Source organism: Clavelina lepadiformis, chromosome 7 (genome assembly GCF_947623445.1).
Source record: "Clavelina lepadiformis chromosome 7, kaClaLepa1.1, whole genome shotgun sequence".
Classification (NCBI taxonomy): Eukaryota; Metazoa; Chordata; class Ascidiacea; order Aplousobranchia; family Clavelinidae; genus Clavelina; species Clavelina lepadiformis.
The window spans coordinates 20041527-20066581 of record NC_135246.1 but is presented as its reverse complement, the minus strand read 5'-3'; the positions used below and the strand labels follow the sequence as shown (position 1 = coordinate 20066581).

The 25055-nt window shown below is 42.4% G+C and overlaps 2 protein-coding genes across 2 annotated transcripts; both read left to right on the top strand.

Moving 5' to 3' along the window:
• The first annotated feature begins 1367 nt into the window (after nt 1-1367).
• Nucleotides 1368-15604, top strand: LOC143464886 (uncharacterized). The gene is made up of 4 exons (XM_076962923.1): nt 1368-1581; nt 4576-4999; nt 12099-12286; nt 14179-15604. The coding sequence occupies exons 1-4, from the start codon at nt 1573-1575 to the stop codon at nt 14887-14889; spliced, it is 1332 nt and encodes a 443-aa protein (XP_076819038.1). The 5' UTR covers nt 1368-1572; the 3' UTR covers nt 14890-15604.
• Nucleotides 15605-16789: 1185 nt separating this feature from the next.
• Nucleotides 16790-25048, top strand: LOC143464558 (uncharacterized). Its single transcript, XM_076962404.1, has 14 exons — nt 16790-17327; nt 18022-20826; nt 20945-21045; nt 21297-21419; nt 21523-21661; nt 21932-22171; nt 22317-22444; nt 22686-22835; nt 22951-23051; nt 23271-23549; nt 23670-23761; nt 23845-24020; nt 24248-24433; nt 24505-25048. The coding sequence occupies exons 1-14, from the start codon at nt 17258-17260 to the stop codon at nt 24895-24897; spliced, it is 4983 nt and encodes a 1660-aa protein (XP_076818519.1). The 5' UTR covers nt 16790-17257; the 3' UTR covers nt 24898-25048.
• The last annotated feature ends 7 nt before the right edge of the window (nt 25049-25055 follow it).

Sequence of the window (25055 nt, the reverse complement as noted above, 5' to 3'; positions counted from 1 at the left end):
AAATTATCCAACTTATCAAGTTGAAGCAAATCGAGGCAACTCAGGAACCAACAAACAATTGAAAGTCTCGCGTTTAACAAAAGAATAGATTTTATGCTAAAGGTTGTCATGGCACCAGGACGAATATTTAATCGGTTTCCCAACAAGCTGTAGGGTGGTGTTGGGTTCAGTGGTGGGGCGTCTTTTACAAGTTTGTGAGAATGCAGCAACGCGCTTCGCATGAAAATAGTTGAAGACAAACCAATTCGTTTTCGGCAACGCAGCCGACGCTTCGTGTCGCGTGCTTGTTCCACTCAAAGTAAATTTCAAATTCTAAATTTATTCTCAAAATAACTCGGCGTCGATTTCCTAAAATTTATCTCTCTGCACCGATCACTTGAGGCGCTATTGTTTATTGTCACAACTTGCTTATCAGTTGCGACAAGATCACGTGATCACTTGTCACCGAATCGAAATCTTGACAAGAACCTTTAAATAATGACGTCATTTCTTGTTTTGAACCAAAAATTGATGCAATCAAAGTAACTTCTATGACGTAACGATGTAAGTTGTACTCACAATAATATATACTATGACGTTAGCGATGTATTAATCCAACTAAAATGAAAACTGATGAAAGCAACGACCCAACGATTTTCTTCTGTACAGAAAGTTGAATTGCTCGATCGAATGTCGCCGACCGACACAAAGCGCGAGATCCAGCGAAATCATGAATTATTTATGACGCAGAAAAGTCGAAGTTGCCCCAAATCCACCGCTTTTCACTTTCGCATGGTCAGGGATTATTAGCCTCGATGAAACTGGTCGATTTCGCGATTTCGCGACTATGATATATTAACAAGCTACATTAAGCCGCCACGAACTATAGAGACCTTGTTAGTGGCACCATTTTTAACGCCAGGCGGAACTAGTCTGCGAGATTGATTTAAAAATTCGACAGTAAACGGCAAAATGTTCAGAGTAGTCCAAAACAAGTTGTTATTTTTCTGAATCAAGTTCAACAAAAACCTCAATAAAATTGAAACGAAATTGTTGCGGCGAGGAGGTTTGAGCTTGGCCGCCATTTTGTTTGCGCCATATTGCCGCAAGTGGTCAAGTTGAAAAATATTTTTTCTGCCTTTTCTTTGGTTTTGTTAAAATAAAAATTATTACACTTAACTTTTCGTGTTTGCTTTTTAAAAACTTTCATTTTAAATGTTTATATAAGGACGTAGATATGTATGACTTCATAGCCAGCTTTGTTACAAGACACCTTCATGAAAATTCTGGACCTAAGACAATTTTTCGAAAGCTAGTTAAAAAGTGAACTTTTTACAAGAAACATCAATAATTTTTTAACAAAATTATAATATTGAATTTTCAGGGTTAAAAATTTATCAAAAATCAAAGTTTTTGTGCAAGTTCATTAAACTGCAACCTGTCAAGCTGTTGCTGCTCTACTGAAGAGACCAAAGTCAAAATCAGTTTAAAATTTTGAAAATATTCACAATTGAGAAGGAAGTTGAGCCTGGAAGAGTTTCCAACCCTGCGTATCACCGCCTGCTTCAAGGAAGACGATTTGCTCCGGCGGGGATGGTCATGGTGAGTGTCCACCTTTTATTGCGTCATAGATAGATTGTAGTGATTTGAGTAATCAGATTTGTTAATAGTCATTTCTGCTTGCACTATTATTAATAAGAATCATGATTATATGATCAATAATCAAGATTATATCATGATAGCAAGCTATTGTGACAGCTGAAACTTATCACTCTGAGCAGCAATGTTCCCTCTAAGCTGCGCGCGTGCGCAAATGCGCACTGCTGACACGGTCTCCGCGCACAGAAAATCTGTGTTGCGCACAAGAAAATAAGCCAACCTGAATTGAAAATAGAATAAACGCATAATAATGGCCACAGTGCGCACGTGGCACGTCTGATGTTGCTCACAGTGGTCCAAGGGACCGCTCAGGGAGTTAGTGTGTTTGCTCAGACTCGTGAAAAATTAGAGGGAACATTGCTGAGCAGTAGTGGGAATATGTCGCAAGATTGTTTCAAAATAACTTGTTCCAATTAAGCTGAGTCCAGTCTTGCTTCCAAGGCCCATTCTCCATTGACTTTTTCTCAACACATCAAAAACGAAATAACCAAAACGTAACTCTGCTCTTATTTTCATATATGGTATGCATGACGTCAAACAGGCGTCTGTTGTGTCGTCACAAATTAAGATTATATAGAGAGAGTAGAATAAAGAAGTGTGCCGGGTTAATGAAAATTTTTCTTTTGTTCCGAGCGATTTAACATTTGAGCGCTGTGAGTTGTAAATCTTCCATTAATTGCAGCGGCGCGATCCAAATGCGCTATAAAAGCCATAATTATAGAACATTGCGCTTCCTCTCGCTCGTTCTAATCAAAACACAAATCTCGGATCGAGCTTGATGCAAATGCAGCCACTGGGCAACCTTCTTCAATTAACTGAAGTTTTGAAAATTAAATGTTGCGAAATAAAGATTTTGTACAAGTTTAAATATAAATAAGCTGTCGATTAATATATCCTCTGTCAATTAAAACTCTTACAAACGATCAATTAACCGACGTCGGCATAGACATCATATTAAGCAGACAATGACAAACGAAAAGATTAAAAATTTTTTGATTTCTTCATTTCAAGTTCATGTTGAAGTTTTAAATCGCTGAATGTGACGTTAAGTCGAAGGAATTATCGTCTTGAAAGATTTTGCCAGATCGCGTGCCGGCGACGGAAGGGCGCTTATTCATAAAAATCTCCGAAATAGCGACAAGATGTAAAAGTTGTAAAAATGAATCACCGACGTTTGAAATAAATCGTTCAAACGAAAAAAATCCCGTTTAAAATCTCGAATTAAGGATTTAAATTCAAAAAAAGGCGAAATTTCAGACAAATCCGCGACATTGGAGCGAGGTCGGGGTTTTCTTGTCAGGCACTTAATACACGGGAAGGGCGCGCCGTGGCCTCTAAGTAGCGGGCAGCTCCGACATAGTTCGAGTCAGATTTTGGTCGGATCAAGATGTCGTGTCAACATGTTAATCGACGTTAATCCACCGACGCACTTTGTCGCGCTGTGGCCAGGGGGGTCGGAGCTTCTCGACAAATTTCAACTTCGCCCAGTTCTTTATTTTATTTCAAAACGTAGTCACTTGCACGCGAAGCCTGCTGCTGTGACGCATTAATGATGCGCATTATGACGTGACAGGCAATTCATCGACATGTTTGAAAGCGAAACTTGAACTCAAATTGTGATATTACGTAACAGAGGACCAATGACGCGTCTTCTATAAATCGCGCATCAGTGAAAATCTTTTTCAAAAGAAAATTTTTAGCAACGAAGAAAACCACTGTTTGAAGTTGCCGATGAGTCGTTCGAACATCCCGCCCGCCCGCCTGTCTTCTTCTGAATCTTAACTTGTCGCGGAGAACAGCAGCATGAGGCGAGTTTATTAATGAAAGCCGCGAATGTTCTAGAACTCAAATTTCTCGATGTCGATTCCCGCGAAATTTGCATCGAACTTTTCGCAAATCAGCATTTGATTGGTCAGATTGACCTGACGTGACCTCTAAAGCGCTGTGGACTTTCTAAAACGAAACAACACTTTCTTTGCGCATTCTTACGTCATAATCAAATGTTTGTTTTCTAAATTACACGGTCATTTGATGAAGTCGTCAAATATTTTCACGCTTCGTTAAAATCGAACCAAGCATGGTGTCACATCGACATCAGGTAAACATCTGTTATCTGTTTTCCAATTTCCAGTCCAACTTGTATAGCGATAAGAACTTCCACATGATGTCGCAATATTGCTTTTGTGAAGTCACGTCCTAATAATGTTAACTTTGTATGCATTTTCAAAAATCGTAAGAATTGGCGCTGTAAGTGACGTAGATGGCGGCACATAACCCGACCCGGAGTTGTTGCTGCAGAAAAAACTCGCGCCGTGTTTCTATTTATAAGAAGAGCATTTTCCAATCAACCGCAATAAAATTAATGGGTAGATGGCGGCGCTCGATGTGTCCCGAGTCAAGATACTGTCATCCGCGCAATAAGATGACTTCGCTTGTCACTTTTCAAACTGGTCATTATCTTAGACTTCGTGGGAATTTCGTTACGCGGAACTTCCGCCTTTACTGTGGGAACGACGCTTACACGTGTCCGGCCAGACATTCGTTTCCGCCGTTTTGTTCAATTTTGAAGGAAAATTTTATTTGGAAAGTTTTTGATTTTAATTTTGCGATAAAATACTCTCGTTCGATAAAAAAGCGACCGACATTTTACCGACCGGGCAAAAACTCCAATATTCTGAAATTCGACTTGAAATCGAGAATTTTTGTTCAAAAACACGGCACAAGAACACAAGAACACCGAAAAATCGACGATTTTAGATCTTTTGAAGTCTGATTAACACAAGGAAGCGAGACAGAGACACAGAAGTGATCTTTCATTCCGCGCAATTACCATAATTACACTTACACCGACATCAATGTTAACCAATTAGAATGCAACCTGGCTACGACATTTCTGTTAAATCTGGCAACTAACTCACTTCCTATTTCCCATTTCAGCACACAGAGAGCCAAATGAGCGCCTACGGTTACAGTTACGAGCCAACCGCAGCGGCAACGGGATATCTTGGAAATGCTCGCGGGCCTTCAAGCTTTGGAAACCCGGTCGGCGGAGGCTACCCAATGCCGGGCTCAACTTACAGCTCTCCCTACGGCTCCTCGAGTCAGCCTGGGTCGATCCAAGGAATTAGCGGGGTTTCGACGTCGATTGCTTCAGGGATGAGCCCGGTCCCTCACTCGAGCCATCACTCGATGCAAACTCCGTCTTCCGGTTATTCCACGGCTCCACCTCCGCTCGGATCCGCGTCCGGAGGCTTCCACGGGTTCTCTTCCGCTTATGGACCGGCCGGACATTCATCTTACGGAGGACTTATGAATCAGTATCAGAGTTGTCCGGGTTTGAGTGAAGCCGTCCTACACCAAGGTGAGATGATTCATTCCATGTATACAGCTTCAGTGCACTCAGCGTGCTGTAGTTGATGTGATGTTAATAGCAGTGGAAAGCTTTCATGTCATGACATTTACTTTCCTGATAAAATGTTCGCCGATATTTTTGAATCAGCAGAGGTCAAAAGTTCAAAGGGATTTTTTGAAGCAAATTATCGCGTACATCGTGACATTTGAATCTTGTAATTTAACGGCGTGAAACTTTATAGAATGCTGTTGCACGTCCGGCAATTGTTTTAATTTCCAACCGAGTTTGAAACGCGTCGCGTGCTCTTGTTTATAAGTTCATCTGAAAATGTCGACGACAATTAGATTTTTTGAAATACGTGACCAAGCCAAGACGTGAATTTGCCTCAAACGCGCATTAAAAGAAATAATTATGACGTAATTACCGCAACGAATAAACACGCCCAGACTCAAGGTGGACGCGAAAGATGCCAAAAATGGGCAGAATATTTTTGTGTTTGTGATGTAATAATCGGATCCTTTTTTTGGAAATTATTTGTAGAAAAGACAAAAGCATTTGATCAATCAAAATATTTTTATCAATTTGTGAATTTTTTGTGGAAATTTTAGAGGTAAAAAGTAATCGTGGGAAATTGACGTTAAAAGTCGCGGTCGAGGTCACATTATTACTGGCCTCCGCATAACACATAAGAATATAGACCTAAGCAGGGTTCAAAAGAGAAAATAGATAAAAGATACAGTTTTAAAGTTAATTCCCGATCAACGAAGCGTGACCGAGGAAAGATTGCATGCTTGACTGCACATGTAAATTAAATGCCGGTGAGTATATCCCTGGTAAGCCCACAGCTTCACTCTCACTCATATAATCTATAGAAATAAAGTGGTTACTCTGTCGCCGCCATTCAACTCTCTTAACTCCGCGCTTTCTAGAACCTTCAGCGTTCCGCGCTGGTTCTCGAGAAAATTGCCGCCAATTTTATGTGGAGGGCGAGTGTAAACTTTGCTGCTTTGATGTCGATGTGAAACGCGATGATTTTTATTTCATTTCCATGAAAGAGTGGCATCGTGTGCCACGTCACGGGCGCAGTTTGAATTTAACTCAAAAATAGCAGCGAATGCTGTATATGATTTCTATGTCTTTACATGGACACATCACTGTTTTGTCTGACGAGTTTCTCGTCTAACCTATGAATAATTTGCTCATGTTTGCTTTCGACCCGTGAAAGATTTCACAAAGATTTCAAGAATCAAAATTTGCGATAAAGAAAACAATTTCCAACCAATCTCGAAATCGGATTAGGAAGATTTACAAATTAATTTGTTTCTCGCAAATTTCTAATCGTGATCGTTCTATGCCGGGCCTGTCAGATTAAAGACCTGGTTTTCAGCCACGTTCGAGAATTTTAGACTTTTAAATCCGGGACATGTTAGATGCTTGTTAATCCATTCTGCTCGGTTTGTCGACTCTATGAAGTTGATCTAAGCCTAGAACAGCTGTTTCAAGCTTTCGCACTCGGCTTAACGCGATGAAACGCGGCTTCTGACTTTCACAAACGATCAAACCTCAATGCAATTTTCTCTTTAAGGTTTACAAAGTTATTTTAAGTAGTTTTGAGTGTATCTGTCTTTATGACGTCATATTCAAAGAAAAATCTAAAAAATAATTTTCCAAAATACACAGTCGAGGAAATAGCAAAATTGAAGCTAAACTTGCCAATAAAGTCGAGGGCTATAAGATGAAACATACCTGTAGTAAATTTCTTGAAACTTTTTTCACGTTTTGCCTTCAAACTTGCTTCGTAGCTGGTTGACAGGCGAAATATTTGTAAATTATAATCCGTTGGTGCCACGCCGGTTCAATAAGTTTGCTAAAATTAGTTTGTCTTGATTTTAAACCATCTTCAACAGATCACGTGATTAATCCAGTATATTTTGTTTTCACCAAATTCTACTGAATCGGTCTCCGGTTTCGACGCAAAAACTTAAAGATTTCTTGATCAAACCCCGCCTAATTCTCAATAAATTTGAAGCGGCCGCCATTTTGTTTTTCTGACACGGTCATTTCCATGTGTCACTTTCACCTGCAGGCTGCTAAGTGAATTAAATTATATTGTGACGAAAAAATAAGACTTTATGATCGAACAAAGCTTCTTGTGACGCATAAAATCAACGTGGTTTTAATTGTTAAGAAAATAAGGCGACAGGTTGCTGTAGTTCTACCTGAGAGGAAATTGACTGAAATTTTTGGTTGGAATTTGATGACAAACCACTGATTGAGATGTAATTGTCCTCTGCTTGCTACCATGCCATTACGCGCGCGCTTTGATAATGACGTTGCAATTAACCATTTTCCTCTTAATATTTGCAAACAAATAAATGGTTAAGTGGAATATGGTTTGAAGTGCGCTTATTTTCTCGTGTGACGTAATTATTTATTTATAAACAATACCTGGTTGTGATGTCACAAAAGACGTTTTTACGAAACGTCAAGCGCTGATGTAATGAAATAGTTTCTGACATCAACCAACCACAGACAAGTAGAAAAGAAGGAAATAAGCGGCCTCGTCCATACCAGGAATTCCTTCTCATTGGAAAGTAAATGAAGGTTTTAATTAACCTCACTTGCTTCCGGTCATGGCGTGTCATTGTCAATTGTCTCAACTGTCAATTGTCCCGGTGTAAGGCGATAGTTTAAGCTTTAACACTGGTCGGTTGCCAACGTTAAGGGGTTCGCTTCCACAACGATGTACACCGGGGATTGTTTCAAATTTCTACAAAAATTAAAAAAACGGAGCTTTTGACCGTGCGCCTGCAGCCAACCGCCGCACAAAAATTTTGCCTCCCCATGACTTCGAAATAAGCCCGAACAAGATTGAATATTTAGAAGAAAACAAAGTGCTTTGTATGGAACCTGTCTCTCCAGCTTGCTAGAACATTCAAAATAAGATTTTTTGGCCAAAATTTAATTTTAAAATTTTTCTGACAAACTCAGAAGGGAAACACAGCGAAGGCAGGTCAGTTCAGTGTTGGACGGCTGACAAGTGTAAACAGGCGCGTGGAAATAAGCGCCCTACTACGTTCCCACGCATTTCAATAATGCATGCCAGCAACTGCTTTAGAAGGATCCACAGCAGTCGAACCTGGCTTGGAACGAACCAAATATGTGCAGGGCTTTCTACATAGACACCTGATAACTTGGAAGCTCGTGTTTTGAAAACAGAGTCGCTTTCTCGCGTTTTGCTGCTTCGTACTCAAATGTCATAATCTCAAAAAATTCCGTTTATAACGTACAGCTGTGTAATTATTACGTCATGAAGGTAGTGGGTAAAGTTAATCACGAACAACTTTGCGGTTAAAAGCCCCTCGGGACAACAGGAGGGTGAGTTTACCCCCAATTTCAGCCGGCAAAGCCCCACAAAGAAATTTCAATAACAATTAAAACTTAATATGATGAGACGCGCACGCGCGAGTAATTTTTCGTTAATGTGTTTAGAGTCAAAACTTTCTCGAACCAACAGCTGCACAACTTCTTCACCCTGGTTTCTTTCGTCCAGGAATGCGGCTCGAGTCGCGTTTTGAAGAAGTTTCGTTTTAAAAGACGCGCTCTTTGTGTCGCGGAGATGATTGTGTACTGTAAACTATCTTAAGGGCCCGCGCGTAAATCGCTGAGATCAAAAGCGTTGAAGATGGGTCGAGGCTGGGGTCAAGCCAACATATTCACGCATCGACATTCAGCAAACAGCGGCCTCGTGCCCGGACCGTTTAAAGAGAGAAGACAGCGCGAACGTCGGAGCGATCAAGCGCGTTTAACGCGAACACCGACAACAGAGTGTGCTGGACAGCTGCTTTCTAAAATCGCTTTCTCAGACGATTTTAAGCGAATTAAACAAATGGCTCCCGTTTGACGAACATCAACCCTCGGCCCTGATTGGTCCTTCCAAGCCAACCAATCAAAGCTGAGAGCGGCGCGAAAATCTTAAGGTCGCAAAACAATACCTACCTACGTCATAATGCCGAATCTATGGCTCAACAAAGCGTAACGATGCATCGCGATGGCATTGTGACGTTGCAGCAATCAAAGGAAACGAAATAATTAAAATGACTTACCAAAGTGTGACCTTGGACCTGACCAGCGCGACCTGGAGGATTATCTCCTCCCTTCTACATCGAACTGGATTATGACGTCATAAGAGAACATGTTTCCGGATTCCCGATCTCAATTACAGGATTTCTCTGAGTGGCAGTCGCCATCCCCCGCGCAACAGCCAATTAGCGGGCACCGATCAAGCACACACAGCTACGTTACTGGGCATGTGCACCGCACTTCCACGAAGCGCTGTCCTTAATATGACGTCATAAAGCATATTTATTGCAATAAAAGGCGTGTGTCGAGTTTGACAATCGTTACTCCGGGAAGAAAGGGCGGACGTTGTAAAATACATTACGAGGGCGCCCACGCATCTTGGCTGCTGTCGGCGCCTCAACCTGGTCGTTCTGTTCACGGCAGTGACGTCATAATTGCGAACAATGTTTGTTTAGCGACTTGCCGCGGTCGATCGCTTCCTTCTCGTGCCATCGCAATTTGTCCTGATTCAACGATTCGAGAGGATTCTTCAACTCGAACGACGATCCGCGAATAAAACCTCGTGTATTTTATTCATAACGGTCCGCACGTACTTCCATAGTCGATGCAAAAGTTTCATTCGCGAATAGGAGTGAGAATAAGGCAGCTTGATGAAGCCAGCGATCAAGCAAAGTTGAAAGGCGGCAAGGAAACCGAACACGTCCCTGCCCGATGTTCTTGTTTCAACCCGGGGCAGCTTCACTCGTTCATACACGTGCGAACCCATTAATGCTGTTTACACGGGGGGTGAGGGGTAGGGTTGGTTTGCACAGGGCACTGGCGTGGAAACCTGCCACGATGGGGCCATAACTCACTTTCAGCGTTAGAAGGACCCGACATGCGCCAGAGAAGAGAAGCCGGAGAGCGACGATTGAGCGGAAAACAAAGCGATAGAATCAAGAATCGCCACCAACGCTGCAGCGAGTACTTTGATTTATATTGATTGTCAAATTGACATTAACGAGTTTGTTTGAGGCAATGTTTCACCCACAGACGCCGCAGGGAGCCATCTTGAAAGGGTCCTAATGTTTGGGTCTCACTGAGGGTGGCGGTTGTGGTCGCACAAAATAGAAAAACAAGACATGGGGCGGAAAGGGATCGAATATCTTTGACGTAATAAATGATTTTCTCCATAGGTGGTGCAAAAGATGAAATTCACCTTCTGTGAAGGGGCAAGGTAGGGTGATAGGAAGGTCATGAAATCGGGGTAACCATGAATTCGGGGTAACCATGAATTCGGGGTAACCTTCTCCAGTTTAAATGCTTGTCTCATGACTAACAAGTCGCGCATGAGGGGACACCTACAGAGGTTAAGTCTCTTAAGTCTTTGGTTCGCTGAAAACAGCAAACAACGCTGATGGAGAAAATCTCTCCCTCACCTCAAAGATCCTCTAATTGCGGAGGAAAATATTACGTCATAAAAACAGTTACAGCTGACAGGACAACGTCACAATAGGCGTTTCATCCGTCACAAGAAAGGGTTGTAACCGAATAATTGTTACTACGTTCCCGTTTGCACTGGTCGTAAACAATAAACTGTGAAGCGATCACTCTTTTGAACTCGCGCTTCTTTGTCAAAGCAACATTAGCGCGAGTTCCAGCGGTTTGAAGCGACCCCGGAGATTTTCCGGGTTTAGGGTTACTTTGCTAGCTCGGTTCTGCTTGGGCACACAATATCGCGAACAATCGCTATTATTTATTGCGTCATAAAAGAGTTATTACGAAAAAGTTGGTATCAACAGCAGGTCAAGCGTCGGATCAACGTTGTTAGAACTTTCCCTTAAGATTTGCGACATGACACGAGCTTGCAGAAAATCACGATTAAAATCCAAGAAAAATGCAAAAATATTTTGTATAGTTTGCGGCGAAACTGATCATTTTGACTCAAACTGATCTTGAGATACCAGGTCCAAGGTCAAATGTCATGTTGTGACAAGACTTGGTTCGCGTAAAACAAACAATTACAAGTTGTTATCGATGTCAAGACAAGCCGGCAATAGAGTTGACATTTCAACAATGCACATTGTTTGTGAACGTCCTTTTAACGAGGCCTCGCTTGGGAGTAACAAATTCGAGATGATATAAAAAACAAACAAAGAAACAACGCGATCACCGCCGTTCTATGTGGAAGGGAATTGGTTCGTTTAAAGCGAATTTAATACTCACTTGCGCTGAGGACGGTTTACGCCCGGGGGCAGGGCCGGCCTCGGATCGCGTCTCTCCGCGATTCCTCATCAAAGAAACCATGTCGTGGTCGCTTTCATCATCCGAGCACGCGACATCGCTACTAGCGCAATAAAAACAAAAGTGTTTGTTACCAAAAGAATGATCTTATTGTGACAAGATAAAGAAAGCAAAAACTAACATTCTTAGAAGGAACGACGTGATCTTTTATTGTTACGTCATAATCGTAAATAAGTCGCCCGAATTGTGACTCAATGAATTATTCTACAGTTTTTCACCATATATGGTATTATTGAGCGTACGGGCGCCATTTTGAAGAATATATGCAGCTGATATGTTTTTAATATGGAAGAATAAATAAAACTTGACTCACGGTCTTGCTACCACTTGTCAAGTATCATTGATGCAATCAAATAAAACAAGGTGTTGCATCAATGACAATGCATGAAAGGCAACACTTGAAATGCGGCGCACACCGATCAACCGTCAAATTTAAACACGGAAATCTCGTTAGCTACCGTGCGTGGAACTGTCAAAGCTTCATCCAGAACAACACACAAATGCTTGTAATTAAGCTCTCTTGGACTTGCGGTGGCTGGTATAAGTCTATTTTGTTGCCATAAACGAGGAGGCTTACACGAGAAATACGACGGAAGATTGCGTTTATGTAAAGATTCCACCTCTGTTGTTTAATAATTTGTCAAAAGTTTTTGCAAGTGAAGTATTTTTGGTCACAAGCTTTTCTTTCTTGCTTCGAAATATGAAAACCATGACGTCATAAAATTTAATATTTAATTTGCAGAAAACAATCACGTCATCAATAGTGAAGTGATGTTGGGTAAAGGTAAAAAGAAGAAGATGCGCAAACCTCGGACGATTTATTCCAGCCTGCAGCTCCAGGCTCTCAACAGGAGGTTCCAACAAACTCAGTACTTGGCTCTTCCCGAGCGAGCAGAACTTGCCGCCACTCTCGGCCTCACGCAGACCCAGGTGAGTTATCACAATACCATGATTTGTGACGTCTCAATGAGATGCCTTGTGACGTTATTAGGTTGAAGTTAATTGCAATGTTGCCTTTGTTCAGAAAGTGACGTGAAACATAAGAGACAGCAGATTTCATGTTTGTGAAATCATTCAAGTTTTTTTAAAACCATTTTTATAATCATCTCTCTAAAACAGGCCGCGCTTATTTCTCACATAGGCATTTAAACCCATGCGTAAAAGGCTACAAACTTGCCAGCAAAATTCCACCCTTTTAACCCTTTTAACCCTTGAAGTCCCAGATAATCTTCTAGGATTTAAGTCATTCACTCGGTCTGGAGACGCCAGGCTTAAGAGGCGACATCAAACGACGTGAATGCATGTAGGCAGATTTATCCGGGGATTGGCCAAAGAGTGAGCAATATAGTTGAGAAATCCGACAAACATCAGATCGCTTTGATGCGGATTTCTCTGCCTTAACTCAAACGCTTATCCTGCTTCCAATTGTAGACAAACTGTAAAAATTAGATTCACTTAAATCGCTTCAAAAACCGCTTTTTAAGGTTTTTCATAAACATCAGGTCAAGATAAAACAATGAGTTTAAAAGTTGAAAAGTTTTTCAATGAAAGCGGTTTTGCTCGAATAATCCGAGCTCGTTGATTCTGATGAGGTCAGCAGTTTTTTTGGGAAAAGCAAAATTTCTGAATCTGGAAATAAATTTTCTTTTAAAAAAGATGAATAAACAACTCATGCTTCGTTCGACAAGAATCGGATTTTACGGCAAGAAGAATCGTGTTAATCGCGATTTGACAAACCTCGTGGTCAGTATCGCACTTCAGTTAATTGCAACCTTGTCAAGTTTTGTTTTTTCGGTCCAGACACGCACCTGTTATCATTTAATTAAAATTTTCAGTCGTTGGAAAAATAAAAAAGACGCTAGAACGGATCAAAATTCATTTTGAAAAGAACAAACTTAAAACGACAAAACCAGCATCAGATCAAAAAGTTTTCATTATAAAGTTGTTGGCATAAGAACGCGCGGATACTTAGAAAGCGTAGACGCCCGGCGTGCGATTGTGAACGATTCATGCAAAAAGATTTCACAGTTTTTCATATTTTATCTCAAAACATCTTCAACCACAAAAATTAATGAAGTTGTTACAAAATGGAGATTCGGTCGAGCGCGCCAGACATTTTTAAAAATAAATTGATCGTCAAAGCATGAGCACGACCTATACGAAGCCGCACAATATCAATATTTATCGAGCTCAGTTAATTTCCACTTTCACAACACACGGAATACCACACTATTGTTACGTCACAATCTGAAGCGACACGACATGGGCAAGTCGTTTCCTCGCGTTTCGTCCAAAATTACAGGTTTCGATGATTTGGCGAATCGCAATATTTATCGGAAAGTAAGGATGGGTCGCCGCCAGCTACAAATAGAACGCCGGTCGCCAGGCAACGGAAAGGATGACACGGTCCGAGACGTCAGAGCCACACGGGCCAATCAGAAGGAAGAACGATGGCTCAAATCGTGATTGTAAAATCTGCGACGCTTTGAGAAAACGTTCAGCGGTTAGATTTAATGAGCAGTCTCTGCGCGCGCAACCTGTCATCAAGTTGAACAAAGACATAACTTAGATTGATGAAGGCAACTTTCGTTCAACCAATCCCCGCCTACATTTCAATTATCTCCGAATCTTAACCTTTCCCATGCGCAGATAGAACCCTGGTCAGCAATGACTTGTACTTGGGGGCAAAAGGTTCATACGTCACAATCCGCATTGTTTAAGTGTCGAAAATTCAATGCCTTCTGCATATGACGAAATTTTAACCTTCATGCGTAAGTGAGCTTTCAGGCGTCTTGAGCTAATCCCAACCTTTCTCTGTTCAGGTCAAGATTTGGTTCCAGAACAGGAGGTCGAAGTGCAAGAAGTTGATGAAGCAGGGCATCCACGACAAGGACAACCCCCTGATGTCCCCCGGGAGCAACGGGAGCAACAACACCAACAACAACATCGGCTCCCCGGCGTCTATCACGTCACCGATGATGTCATCAGGAGGACAGAACGTGTCTGCGTCATCGGACATGGGCACGCCGGGAAGCGGAAACGGAGAAGGGATGATCAACGGGGGAGGGATGGCGAGCGGAGTAGCTGGTCAACCCTCCTGGACTCCTCCGCCCGTAGATGAAAGAGCCTCTTCGACACCACCTAACGCCATCTCGCCAAATCAAGGCATGACGTCACCTCACCGTTCAGTTGGTATGACGTCATCACCGTACAGCTCGATGCCGCTGCATCATAACATGACGCACGCCAACTCAAATATGAAAACGGAAGTTTCGTCACCTAGCAACGGGAGTCCTGGCATGGCGCCCCCTTATCCCCATAGCAACGGAACCTTACATCCCATGAGCGTCGGAGGGGATGCACAGCAGGTGCCCGCGTACCTAGGCGGCCTAGCAGGGCACCATCAGCCCTCCCTACAACACCCCATGATGTCTCCACCCTTCTGGTATACTGGCGGCGACCCCGATCAGGTGGGGGCGCATCCGGTCCATCACTTGGAGCAGCACATCAACGAACCGGCCTACTTGAAATAACAGAGTCCGGCAGTTGGCGCTATGCTCATCAAGTTTAAGGTTGCTGACAAGTTGGAGTAACCGGGGACCAGGTTCAAATATTCAGACGTTCCAAATCTCTCTAAGAAGAGATCTCATGTTTTTCTTATTTTAGCATATTTTGTGCCTTTAGCAATTGTATTACGCGCTTTTCTCGGTTTTCTTTTCGCTTAAAATGCTTTTTTTCTATTTCAACTTGCAGCCGTGACAAGGATCAATCTAAAAAAATATGAATATATTTATACACCACCAGATAACTTTCAACCCTCGGTCAATTTTCCACAGTTTCATGTCCGTTGTTCTCTTTGTTTGCGGCGAGAGCACATGTTTTTACGATATTTATCATCGTCGATGTACACCGAGCTTATTTATCTCGTCATCATCTCGCTCTGTGAGCCAGATGGGAGAGGAAATGTTTATTTTTGCATCGGGTTCCGCGGCTAGCTGTGCTGGCCTGCGCGTCCAGCACCAGTGGTCTGGTATCGTATATTATTACGTCATAATATGTATTTGTATCATCATTATGTTTTAAACTTTAATCGCCGCATTCCAAACGTTGATTTTCTGTCTATGAGCTCACAGTCTGCTTTGTGTCTGATATCTCGTGCGATTATTCCAGTGCTTCGTTAAATTATTGTCATTTAGTTCACGCATCTCTACGGCCATGTACTTTGAATAAATTGAAAGAAATCATAAACAGTTGTTTGTTTGGTCGACTGAAACTTTTCATTTCGTCATAACGCATTATGACGTCATTATTCAATCGCATTGAAAGTAACTCAGTCAATTGGCTGAAACACAGCAGTCGCACTCTGGCGTTGTTCCCCATTAGTTAACTCTTTTTACAAAACAGTGAAACGGTAGTTGGCGCTACACGACCATAAGTTGTTGCTTATAGGAGGTTGTCGTCCACAACAGCACGGTTATTATTTTCCATCACCAACATTTTAAAGTCTATGCATTTCACATGGGAATTCCCCATACAACGTGGATAGATCTCTTAAAAGGAAGGCGACACCGATTTCCCACAGATAATGCAGCTGAAAGCCGCTCAAGATTCAAAATATAACAGTTTGTATTCAATCTGGGCTCATGAGCTTGCCAGCAAGTTAAGGCAAAAGGTTTATCCAAGAGACTTAGTTTCACAGCCAAGACCACATTTACTCCTCATCGAGCTAAAAATCACTCTAGCTGAAATCTCCGACAAATCTCTTTAAAGTTCAAAATATTATTGTTTGATGAAGAAGTTGTCGTAGCTTTACTGCCATCTAACAGCTATCTCAGGTGGACCTTTATTAAAACCTGACTCACTAGCGTGAGCCAAAAGCGTCGCAAGATGGCGGTATTGTTAGTGTTGTTATGCTGGCAATATGCCAAGCAAGCGTCATTGTTTTATAGCTGCGCTCCCTCAATTCTTTGAAGCAGATTTGAAAGAGACCACTCAGTGATTTTTCGGCAAACGACCGACCACGAACCAGGAGTCGAATATTTCCCTATATTTCCGTCCGCAATAAACGGCAGAGACATTTCTCCAGCAGCAATATAAGCAGACAGCAGAGCCAATGAATGCAACATCACATGATTAGGTACCATAGAAGCGAAGCGAGAATTTTTACAACAAAGCTGGTTTATTTGAATAAAAGTTATATTTGGGCGACATCTTTGTTCTTATCATTGCATCCTTAGTGACGTCACAACTGCAGCAAGGTGCGCAATTCCACCATAAATAAATGCCGCGTTATATATACAAGTGTGACGTCAGTAAGGCAGAATGAATCAACGCAAGAACTAAAGATATACATCGACCTCAGCCTTTCCTGTCGCCAGATAACAGCCGCATTTTATTATGATTCACAATGATTCAATACAATGCGTATTGAAGCCGAATAAAGCGATCTGCGTTAGGATATTACGACTATATCGCAAACAAGCAAAGTTGAAAATAAACTGGAAAGGTAGAAAAGAAGATGTAAGTTAAGCGAATTGCGCTGAAAACGACGGAGTCTGTAGCACCAGTTATTTCCCGAGCCTCTCTTCACAGCACATTCACGCTTAGATCTCCTTTTATTTTAATTAGCTTAGGTTCTAAGCTTTATTCTATAAACAAAGAGAATTTAGAAGCAGGTTTTCGACTTAATCGAGAGAGGTTCGGGTTTTGGTTCAGGTTCGGGTTCGGTTCGGGTTATCAACCAGAGTCTAGTTTTTTTGGTGACAAACTTACCAACAAACGAGCTTGATCGCTCACTGTGGCAAAAATTTATCCATTGGCTCGTAATGGACGAGCCGGACTATTGTAAAGATTCTAATGTGAGTAATAATTGCAGAGTATTGTTCAATAACCGACTGAACGATGAAGAAGGTGACCTGGTCTGTAATCTGGTTGATGTTGCTGCATGGATGGCCACCATGCTCAGGCCAAGGTTGGTTGAAAATTCCACACATTTTAAAGCGTTGAAGAATGTAGATACGTGGTTATATTTGAAACAATACGGTCTTATTCATGCTTCCCCGGGAACAGGAAAGAATACCTGCCATTACGTCATTGCTCTGATTGTTACTGTTTATAACGTCATCAGTCTGGAGATTATTACAAAACAAAGTCTTAAAAGTAAACAAAACTGAATAGCGATGGATTATAAGATGGAACTTTTTATTCAAACATGTGGCAATGTTTAACTCGTTTCAAGTGTAATTCATATCAGATATGTTTCACCTGAAACACGCCGAATTAAAACAACGTAATCTTGATGAGATGGCCTGATGTGACGTATTTTCTGCGCCCACTTCTTGCAATTTGAAGTCCCATTTGAAGTCGCGACAGTCTGGCACTGTGTAGGTTGTAAGGCGACGGAAATAGTTGTTTCGGTTGCATCACAGGCCACTCACTGCAACAGCAGTTAAATGTAAACGTCGTTTCCTGGTTATTTTACTCCATGTACGTGAAAGATCGGTTCCAAGAACGTTGCTACTATAGGAGCGGTAATCCTTCTTAGCGTTTGGTGTTGGGAACACCATCCCATTCATACATACGATGGAAATGTTTATGGTTATTCTATTGCAAGTAAAATTCACATTAACTGAGACAACGTTTGTAGCCATACTTTTTGTTTCTAGTAACAAATTACACTGACGCCACAACGACTGCCACCGTCGAAAACTCACTGACAACGGAAGGCACCGGTGCCATAAATGATACAACAAACACCAGTCCAATTATCGACTACAATGTTACCAACGCTGAAGCTACAACCACAAGTGGGATGGATATTACAACAACCACAAGTGGAATGAACGCTACAACCACAACCAGTGGAATGAATCTTACAACAAACACCAGTCCAGTTATCGACAACAATGTTACCAGCGCTGAGGCAACAACTACAAGTGGGATGAATGTTACAACGACCACAAGGGGAATGAATGTTACAACCACAACCAGTGGAATGAATGTTGCAACCATAACCAGTGGAATGAATGTTACAACAAACACCAGTCCAGTTATCGACAACATTGTTACCAGCGCTGAAGCTACAACCACAAGTGGGATGGATGTTACAACAACCACAAGTGGAATGAATGGTACAACCATAACCAGTGGAATGAATGTTATAACAACCACAAGTGGAATGAATGGTACAACCATAACCAGTGGAATGAATGGTACAACCACAACCAGTGGAACGAATGTTGCAACCATAACCAGTGGAATGAATGTTACAACAAACACCAGTCCAGTTATCAACAACAATGTTACCAGTGCTGAAGCTACAACCACAAGTGGAATGTATGTTACAACAACCACAAGGGGAATGAATGGTACAACCATAACCAGTGGAATGAATGTTACAACAACCACAAGGGGAATGAATGTTGCAACCATAACCAGTGGAATGAATGGTACAACCATAACCAGTGGAATGAATGTTACAACAACCACAAGGGGAATGAATGTTGCAACCATAACCAGTGGAATGAATGTTACAACAACCATCAGTCCAGTTGTCGACAACAATGTTACCAGCGCTGAAGCAACAACCACAAGTGGGATGGATGTTACAACAACCACAAGTGGAATGAATGGTACAACCATAACCAGTGGAATGAATGTTACAACAACCACAAGGGGAATGAATGTTGCAACCATAACCAGTGGAATGAATGTTACAACAACCACCAGTCCAGTTGTCGACAACAATGTTACCAGCGCTGAGGCTACAACTACCAGTGGAATGAATGCTACAACCACAACCAGTGGAACGAATGTTGCAACCATAACCAGTGGAATGAATGTTACAACAAACACCAGTCCAGTTATCGACAACAATGTTACCAGCGCTGAAGCTACAACCACAAGTGGAATGAATGCTACAACCACAACCAGTGGAACGAATATTGCAACCATAACCAGTGGAATGAATGTTACAACAAACACCAGTCCAGTTATCGACAACAATGTTACCAGTGCTGAAGCAACAACCACAAGGGGGATGGATGTTACAACAACCACAAGTGGAATGAATGGTACAACCATAACCAGTGGAATGAATGTTACAACAAACACCAGTCCAGTTGTCGACAACAATGTTACCAGCGCTGAAATTACAACCACAAGTGGAATAAATGTTACAACAACCACAAGTGGAATGAATATTACGACCATAACCAGTGGAATGAATGTTACAACAACCACAAGGGGAATGAATGGTACTACAACCACAAGTGGGATGGATGTTACAACCATAACCAGTGGAATGAATGTTACAACAACCACTAGTCCAGTTATCGACAACAATGTTACCAGCGCTGAAGTTACAACCACACGTGGAATGAATGCTACAACCACAACCAGTGGAACGAATATTGCAACCATAACCAGTGGAATGAATGTTACAACAAACACCAGTCCAGTTATCGACAACAATGTTACCAGTGCTGAAGCAACAACCACAAGGGGGATGGATGTTACAACAACCACAAGTGGAATGAATGGTACAACCATAACCAGTGGAATGAATGTTACAACAAACACCAGTCCAGTTGTCGACAACAATGTTACCAGCGCTGAAACTACAACCACAAGTGGAATAAATGTTACAACAACCACAAGTGGAATGAATATTACGACCACAACCAGTGGAATGAATGTTACAACAACCACAAGGGGAATGAATGGTACAACCATAACCAGTGGAATGAATGTTACAACCATAACCAGTCCAGTTGTCGACAACAATGGTACCAGCGCTGAAACTACAACTACAAGTGGAATAAATGTTACAACAACCACAAGGGGAATGAATGTTGCAACCATAACCAGTGGAATGAATGTTACAACAAACACCAGTCCAGTTATCGACAACAATGTTACCAGTGCTGAAGCTACAACCACAAGTGGGATGGATGTTACAACCATAACCAGTGGAATGAATGTTACAACAACCACTAGTCCAGTTATCGACAACAATGTTACCAGCGCTGAAGCTACAACCACAAGTGGAATGTATGTTACAACAACCACAAGGGGAATGAATGGTACAACCACAACCAGTGGAATGAATGTTGCAACCATAACCAGTGGAATGAATGTTACAACAAACACCAGTCCAGTTATCGACAACAATGTTACCAGCGCTGAAGCTACAACCACACGTGGAATAAATGTTATAACAACCACAAGTGGAATGAATGCTACAACCACAACCAGTCAAGTTAACACTAACAATTTTACCCCAGTTTCACGGCCAGTGACATCGTCTGAAGCAAACATAAACCAAACAAACTTTACCACCATTTCCGTACCGATGACAACAAGGTCAGTGGTGTGTATGCAGGTGACCTACAACGGGAGCGATTCACCAATCATATTTCCTCAAACCACGATTGGTGTTTGGGCGAATTCACTGGAGCTATGTCCCAACGGTAAGAGTCAACCAATTAATGTTGAACGCCTAATCTGTTGCTAGCTCACAATCGCACCAATGAACTTCAACGCGAATTCTCTGGGTCGTCCTACGTTTAACGACTCACTTTCATGCAGGGCGCCCACTTGCGTTGAGATTTTGCGATGTTGATGGTATGTGGAAGGTGCCAAGGGTATTTAGTTGTAATGACACAACCCAGCAACTGCTTCAGTCTTTGGTATGTATCATCAGGACCTATTTCAACAATTCACAGAATATTTAAAAAAAACTTAAATTGTGTTCTTCTCAGCAGACTCGGTATAAAATGATGCGGTTGATTCCAAAATAGGTTGTTTGAGTGTGTTTATTAATTTATTTTTTTCGGCCGCATTTACCACGTGCGGCAGACGCCAGCGTGTACGCCAAGTCGTTCACTGTATCAACAACATAACCTACGTAATTGAAATGACGTAAAACTCGATTTTGCAGGAAAACGAAACACTCGCCACTGGAACAGAAATAGCTTACGTAATTACAACGTCATCACTCGCTGAAGGAGAAGTCCAGGAACTCACGCAGGCGCTGGATAATCTTGTTCAATCAGCTAATACGGTGAGTTGATTCGCACGCATTTGCAATTTTAGTGAAATATGTTCTACTGTGGAAGATTATTCCGTCACAATGTCGAATCGAACAATGTTGTTTGTGACATTAGACCAGCAACAGTGAGGTGCAGCTTGTCCTTCAAATTTATGAAAATCTTCAAAATGCAACTTTCAACATGACTCGAACAAAGACTGCGGTGATCGATCTAGTGGCGGCTTTCTCATACAAGGAGGACATCCCAGAAGGAGGTAGGTCGCATTTATGCGCAACTTTCGTTCGAGCAGTGATGCTTGTGACATGACGTATGCAGCACTTATGACGAAGGGGCTTGCCTTTTGCACTTTTTTGGAGTCAGCATTATCTCAGGATAAATTAAAAGTTGTAGACCAGTGAATAACCAAAGAAAATCACCCGACATAATTACTTTTATTCCAACGAGTCACTCATCACTTTACGTATCAACCTGGCAATTGCGTAGTCATCGACATCCTATTTTCGCGTTTTTGTCAACTTTCCAGAATCATCAACGCACCAATCATCAGCAATAACCTCACACCTTGTGGTCATCTCTGCGGCGTCGGCGTTTGACGGCGTCACAATTGAGGCGTCATCACTCTCGAGTTCATCTGAAGCCACGGTTGACCTGATCTCCATTCCCAGCTCGGCTCTTCCAACAGAAAACACAATCCGCGTCCTCGCTCTTTTTGTTGCAGACACCGACAGCTTACCAGCGCCCCCTTCTGGCACTAGTTTAACAGGTATATTTGTTGATTTTGTTATTTTATTGATATAATTTTTGTTTGCAACAGTTTTCTCACAAATAAACAATCGGTTGGTGGCGTACTAAAACGCCTCCGATTGTTGTGCGGGACCGAGGTAAAGTTATATCTCACTTTTTCTCAGGTCGAGTTGTCACGCTGGAGCTAGGCTCAAACTCGGGTCCTGAAAGAGTGGCAAACCTGACAAGCCCTATCGTGATCACTTGGGACATTTCGGGCAAAATTAATGAATTTCGACGAATCTTCCGCCAAGTAAGTACTAGGGCTTTGACTTTTACTCATTTCTTTGGCTTTGGCTAAAATAAATCATTCAATCAAGTTAAAACTGGACAGCTTAACAGCACGTCAATTTTACAAAACAAACTTTCGACGCCAAATTGGAAATAGCGCGGTCAACCAATTTCTCTAAGCGTGCCCAGAACAAAGTGCTTCTAGCATCAAATAAATTAATTTCAGCTTCAAAGAGTAAAATAGCGTCTTTATTTCATCTCAGCCCAATGCTGCCCCTCAAGTCGGGCAAACGTGCGGTTTTGTGAACGATATTGGATACTCCGCGGACGGGCTAGAAACTGAAGACGGCGAGGATCCAGCCAAGCAGTCTTGTCTCACCACGCATCTCACCACATTTGCTTTGTTTACCACGGTAGTGTGACGTAACACAAATTTAAAACCGAATAATTCTAGAATAGGTGATGACTGTCCTCGTCATCATTGCAACTTCCTGCTGCAAGTTAAGCCTCGGATTTATTTCGAAACAGGTGAACTTCCAGCCCAGCCCTCCTGCTACCATAGCCCGGATAGGCTGCATGATGGCGATTGTTGGATGCTTTGTTGTTGTCATTATTTATTTCCTTTTCAGGTAAGTTTGTTACACAAGGCGTAAATAGCACCTAGCGCATCATGTCCATGGCACACACCGCATACCTTGCGTACCAGAAATAGAATGCAGTTTATTTTGCTCAACACCACCTGCTTTATCAATGTCAATAAGCTTATCACTAATGACATCACTAACTTGCTTAACAGACCCGTGTCAGAACCAACGAGAACAAAACCTTAATCTAAGTTTCTTTTACAGCCATTTGCGAAGCTACCCACTGAGCTTCGTCATCATGCAGCTCAGTTTGTCGACTATGGTCAGTCTCTCGCTGTACTTGGTCGCCTCTTACACATGGGGCAGCTTGCCACGAAGCAGCTGCCTCGTTTTGGCCGCCTTTCATCACTTATTCTCCCTTCTTGCCTGCGCCTGGCTCGTATGTGCCGCGTATGTGACGTGGCGTAACGTAGCGAGGCCACTGGAATGGATCCTGGTTTTTCAGCAGTGTGAGCAGTCCCTGAGAAACAAGTCAATGGGGAGGTAGTAACTGGGGTGCGGGTCCAGTTGAAAACAACGGGAACAGACCCCAACAGGGCACTTGCTCTTCTCTATTTCTAAGAACTTTTGCGCAACCATCGTAAACTTTTGCCATATTTTCAGATGGACCGGTCTGGTGTGTGCAATTTCTGTGATTGCTTTTATAATACCGTTGGCTTACACGGTGGGAGTTTACGAAAGCTTGACATTTTCCGGTGAGTTTTGCGTAAGAACACTCCCAGTGAGTTAACAGGCTGTTACGTCCGAGTTTAATATTCTGCAAAACCTTTCTCCACAGTCGAAGACAAGTTGGTTTACCACGAGTCGGTTTATGCGGGACAAGATTCCTGTCTAATACAAGGCCCGTCGTTATATTACGGCTTTGGCGTGCCCGCCGGCATCTGCTTCTTCATCAGTTTTGTGCTTTCCTTGAACGCCTTCGTAGCAGTCACAGCTCACAAAGATAAAACAGAAGTAATCGAGTTGGTTGAATGACATCCGCGTTTAAACGGTTTTCTTTTTATAATCGGAACAGTTCAATTAAAACGTTGTTATTTGTCTTGCTTAAAAGAATCTTAACTAGAGCCCTGACACCGGTTTAGTACCACAGAGGTCAGCTGCTATCGCTTAAGTTTGTTTTGGGCTGAATTTTTATGATTTCGTTTTGTTTTGCCTCTGCTGATGATAGAATCTTGTTGTAGGATCACTTTTTGGGATTCCTGACCTTCTTCAGAGAGTCGAAACAATTGGCTGAGAATCTTTTCGTCATCATCCTCTTTCTACTCGCCGTCTTTCTCATCTCTTCCATTCGAATCGTGTCTGGTTTCTTCACAGCTGACGCCTACGCCACACTTGATATGGCGTATGGGGTTTTCGCCATCATCTTTGTAAGTGGCATAGGTCAGCTTCTGATGAACAGAACACGCAGAGATTTATTTTGTGATGTCTTCTGTTCAAGGGAGTTCTGATGATCGCGCTTTTCTGTCTACGCACTGAGCACGTGAGAGGACTGATTTGGAGATCGATTCGCGAAGTCATCACCAACTCGAGCCGCTATTATCTCCCCCACGCCGACGAGCAGGGCGTCTACCACGACGAGTTCGACCTCAACCGCACCCGCCGCCCCCACGTCACAATCGAATTGACATCAGCCAGTCACAGGCCCCTCGAAACCGGAAGTCTTGGAGGGTCGGAGATATCTCTTCGCGACGGGCCGCCTTCCCCGCGAAAGTCGACGCACAGGGTGTACGACACCAGCGCAGATGTCGCACAGCCGGACATCGAACTCAGCAAAGGGAAGATGGGGTTGGTCGGGTTCAAGATGGTCGAGGACAAAGAGTTCCTTGAGTAGCAATGTGGAACCCAGCGTAACACTTTGATTACTCCAGCAACCTTCCAACGAAACTATTTGGTTCATTTGATTGGGTTTCAACCAAATGCTTCTCTTGTCTTATTAAATTGTATCTTCCAAATATTGTAATATATTTCGTGGTAACCATTAACCGTGGT

Excerpts from the sequence above, each read along its gene's own strand:
- LOC143464558 (XM_076962404.1), top strand. The coding sequence starts at position 17,258 with ATGAAGAAGGTGACCTGGTCTGTAATCTGGTTGATGTTGCTGCATGGA. Across the intron at positions 17,328-18,021 it reads GCCACCATGCTCAGGCCAAG|TAACAAATTACACTGACGCC; the intron begins GTTGGTTGAAAA and ends TTTTGTTTCTAG. Across the intron at positions 23,052-23,270 it reads ATTATTTATTTCCTTTTCAG|CCATTTGCGAAGCTACCCAC; the intron begins GTAAGTTTGTTA and ends TTTCTTTTACAG.
- LOC143464886 (XM_076962923.1), top strand. Across the intron at positions 5,000-12,098 it reads TGAAGCCGTCCTACACCAAG|AAAACAATCACGTCATCAAT; the intron begins GTGAGATGATTC and ends TTTAATTTGCAG. Across the intron at positions 12,287-14,178 it reads TCGGCCTCACGCAGACCCAG|GTCAAGATTTGGTTCCAGAA; the intron begins GTGAGTTATCAC and ends TTCTCTGTTCAG.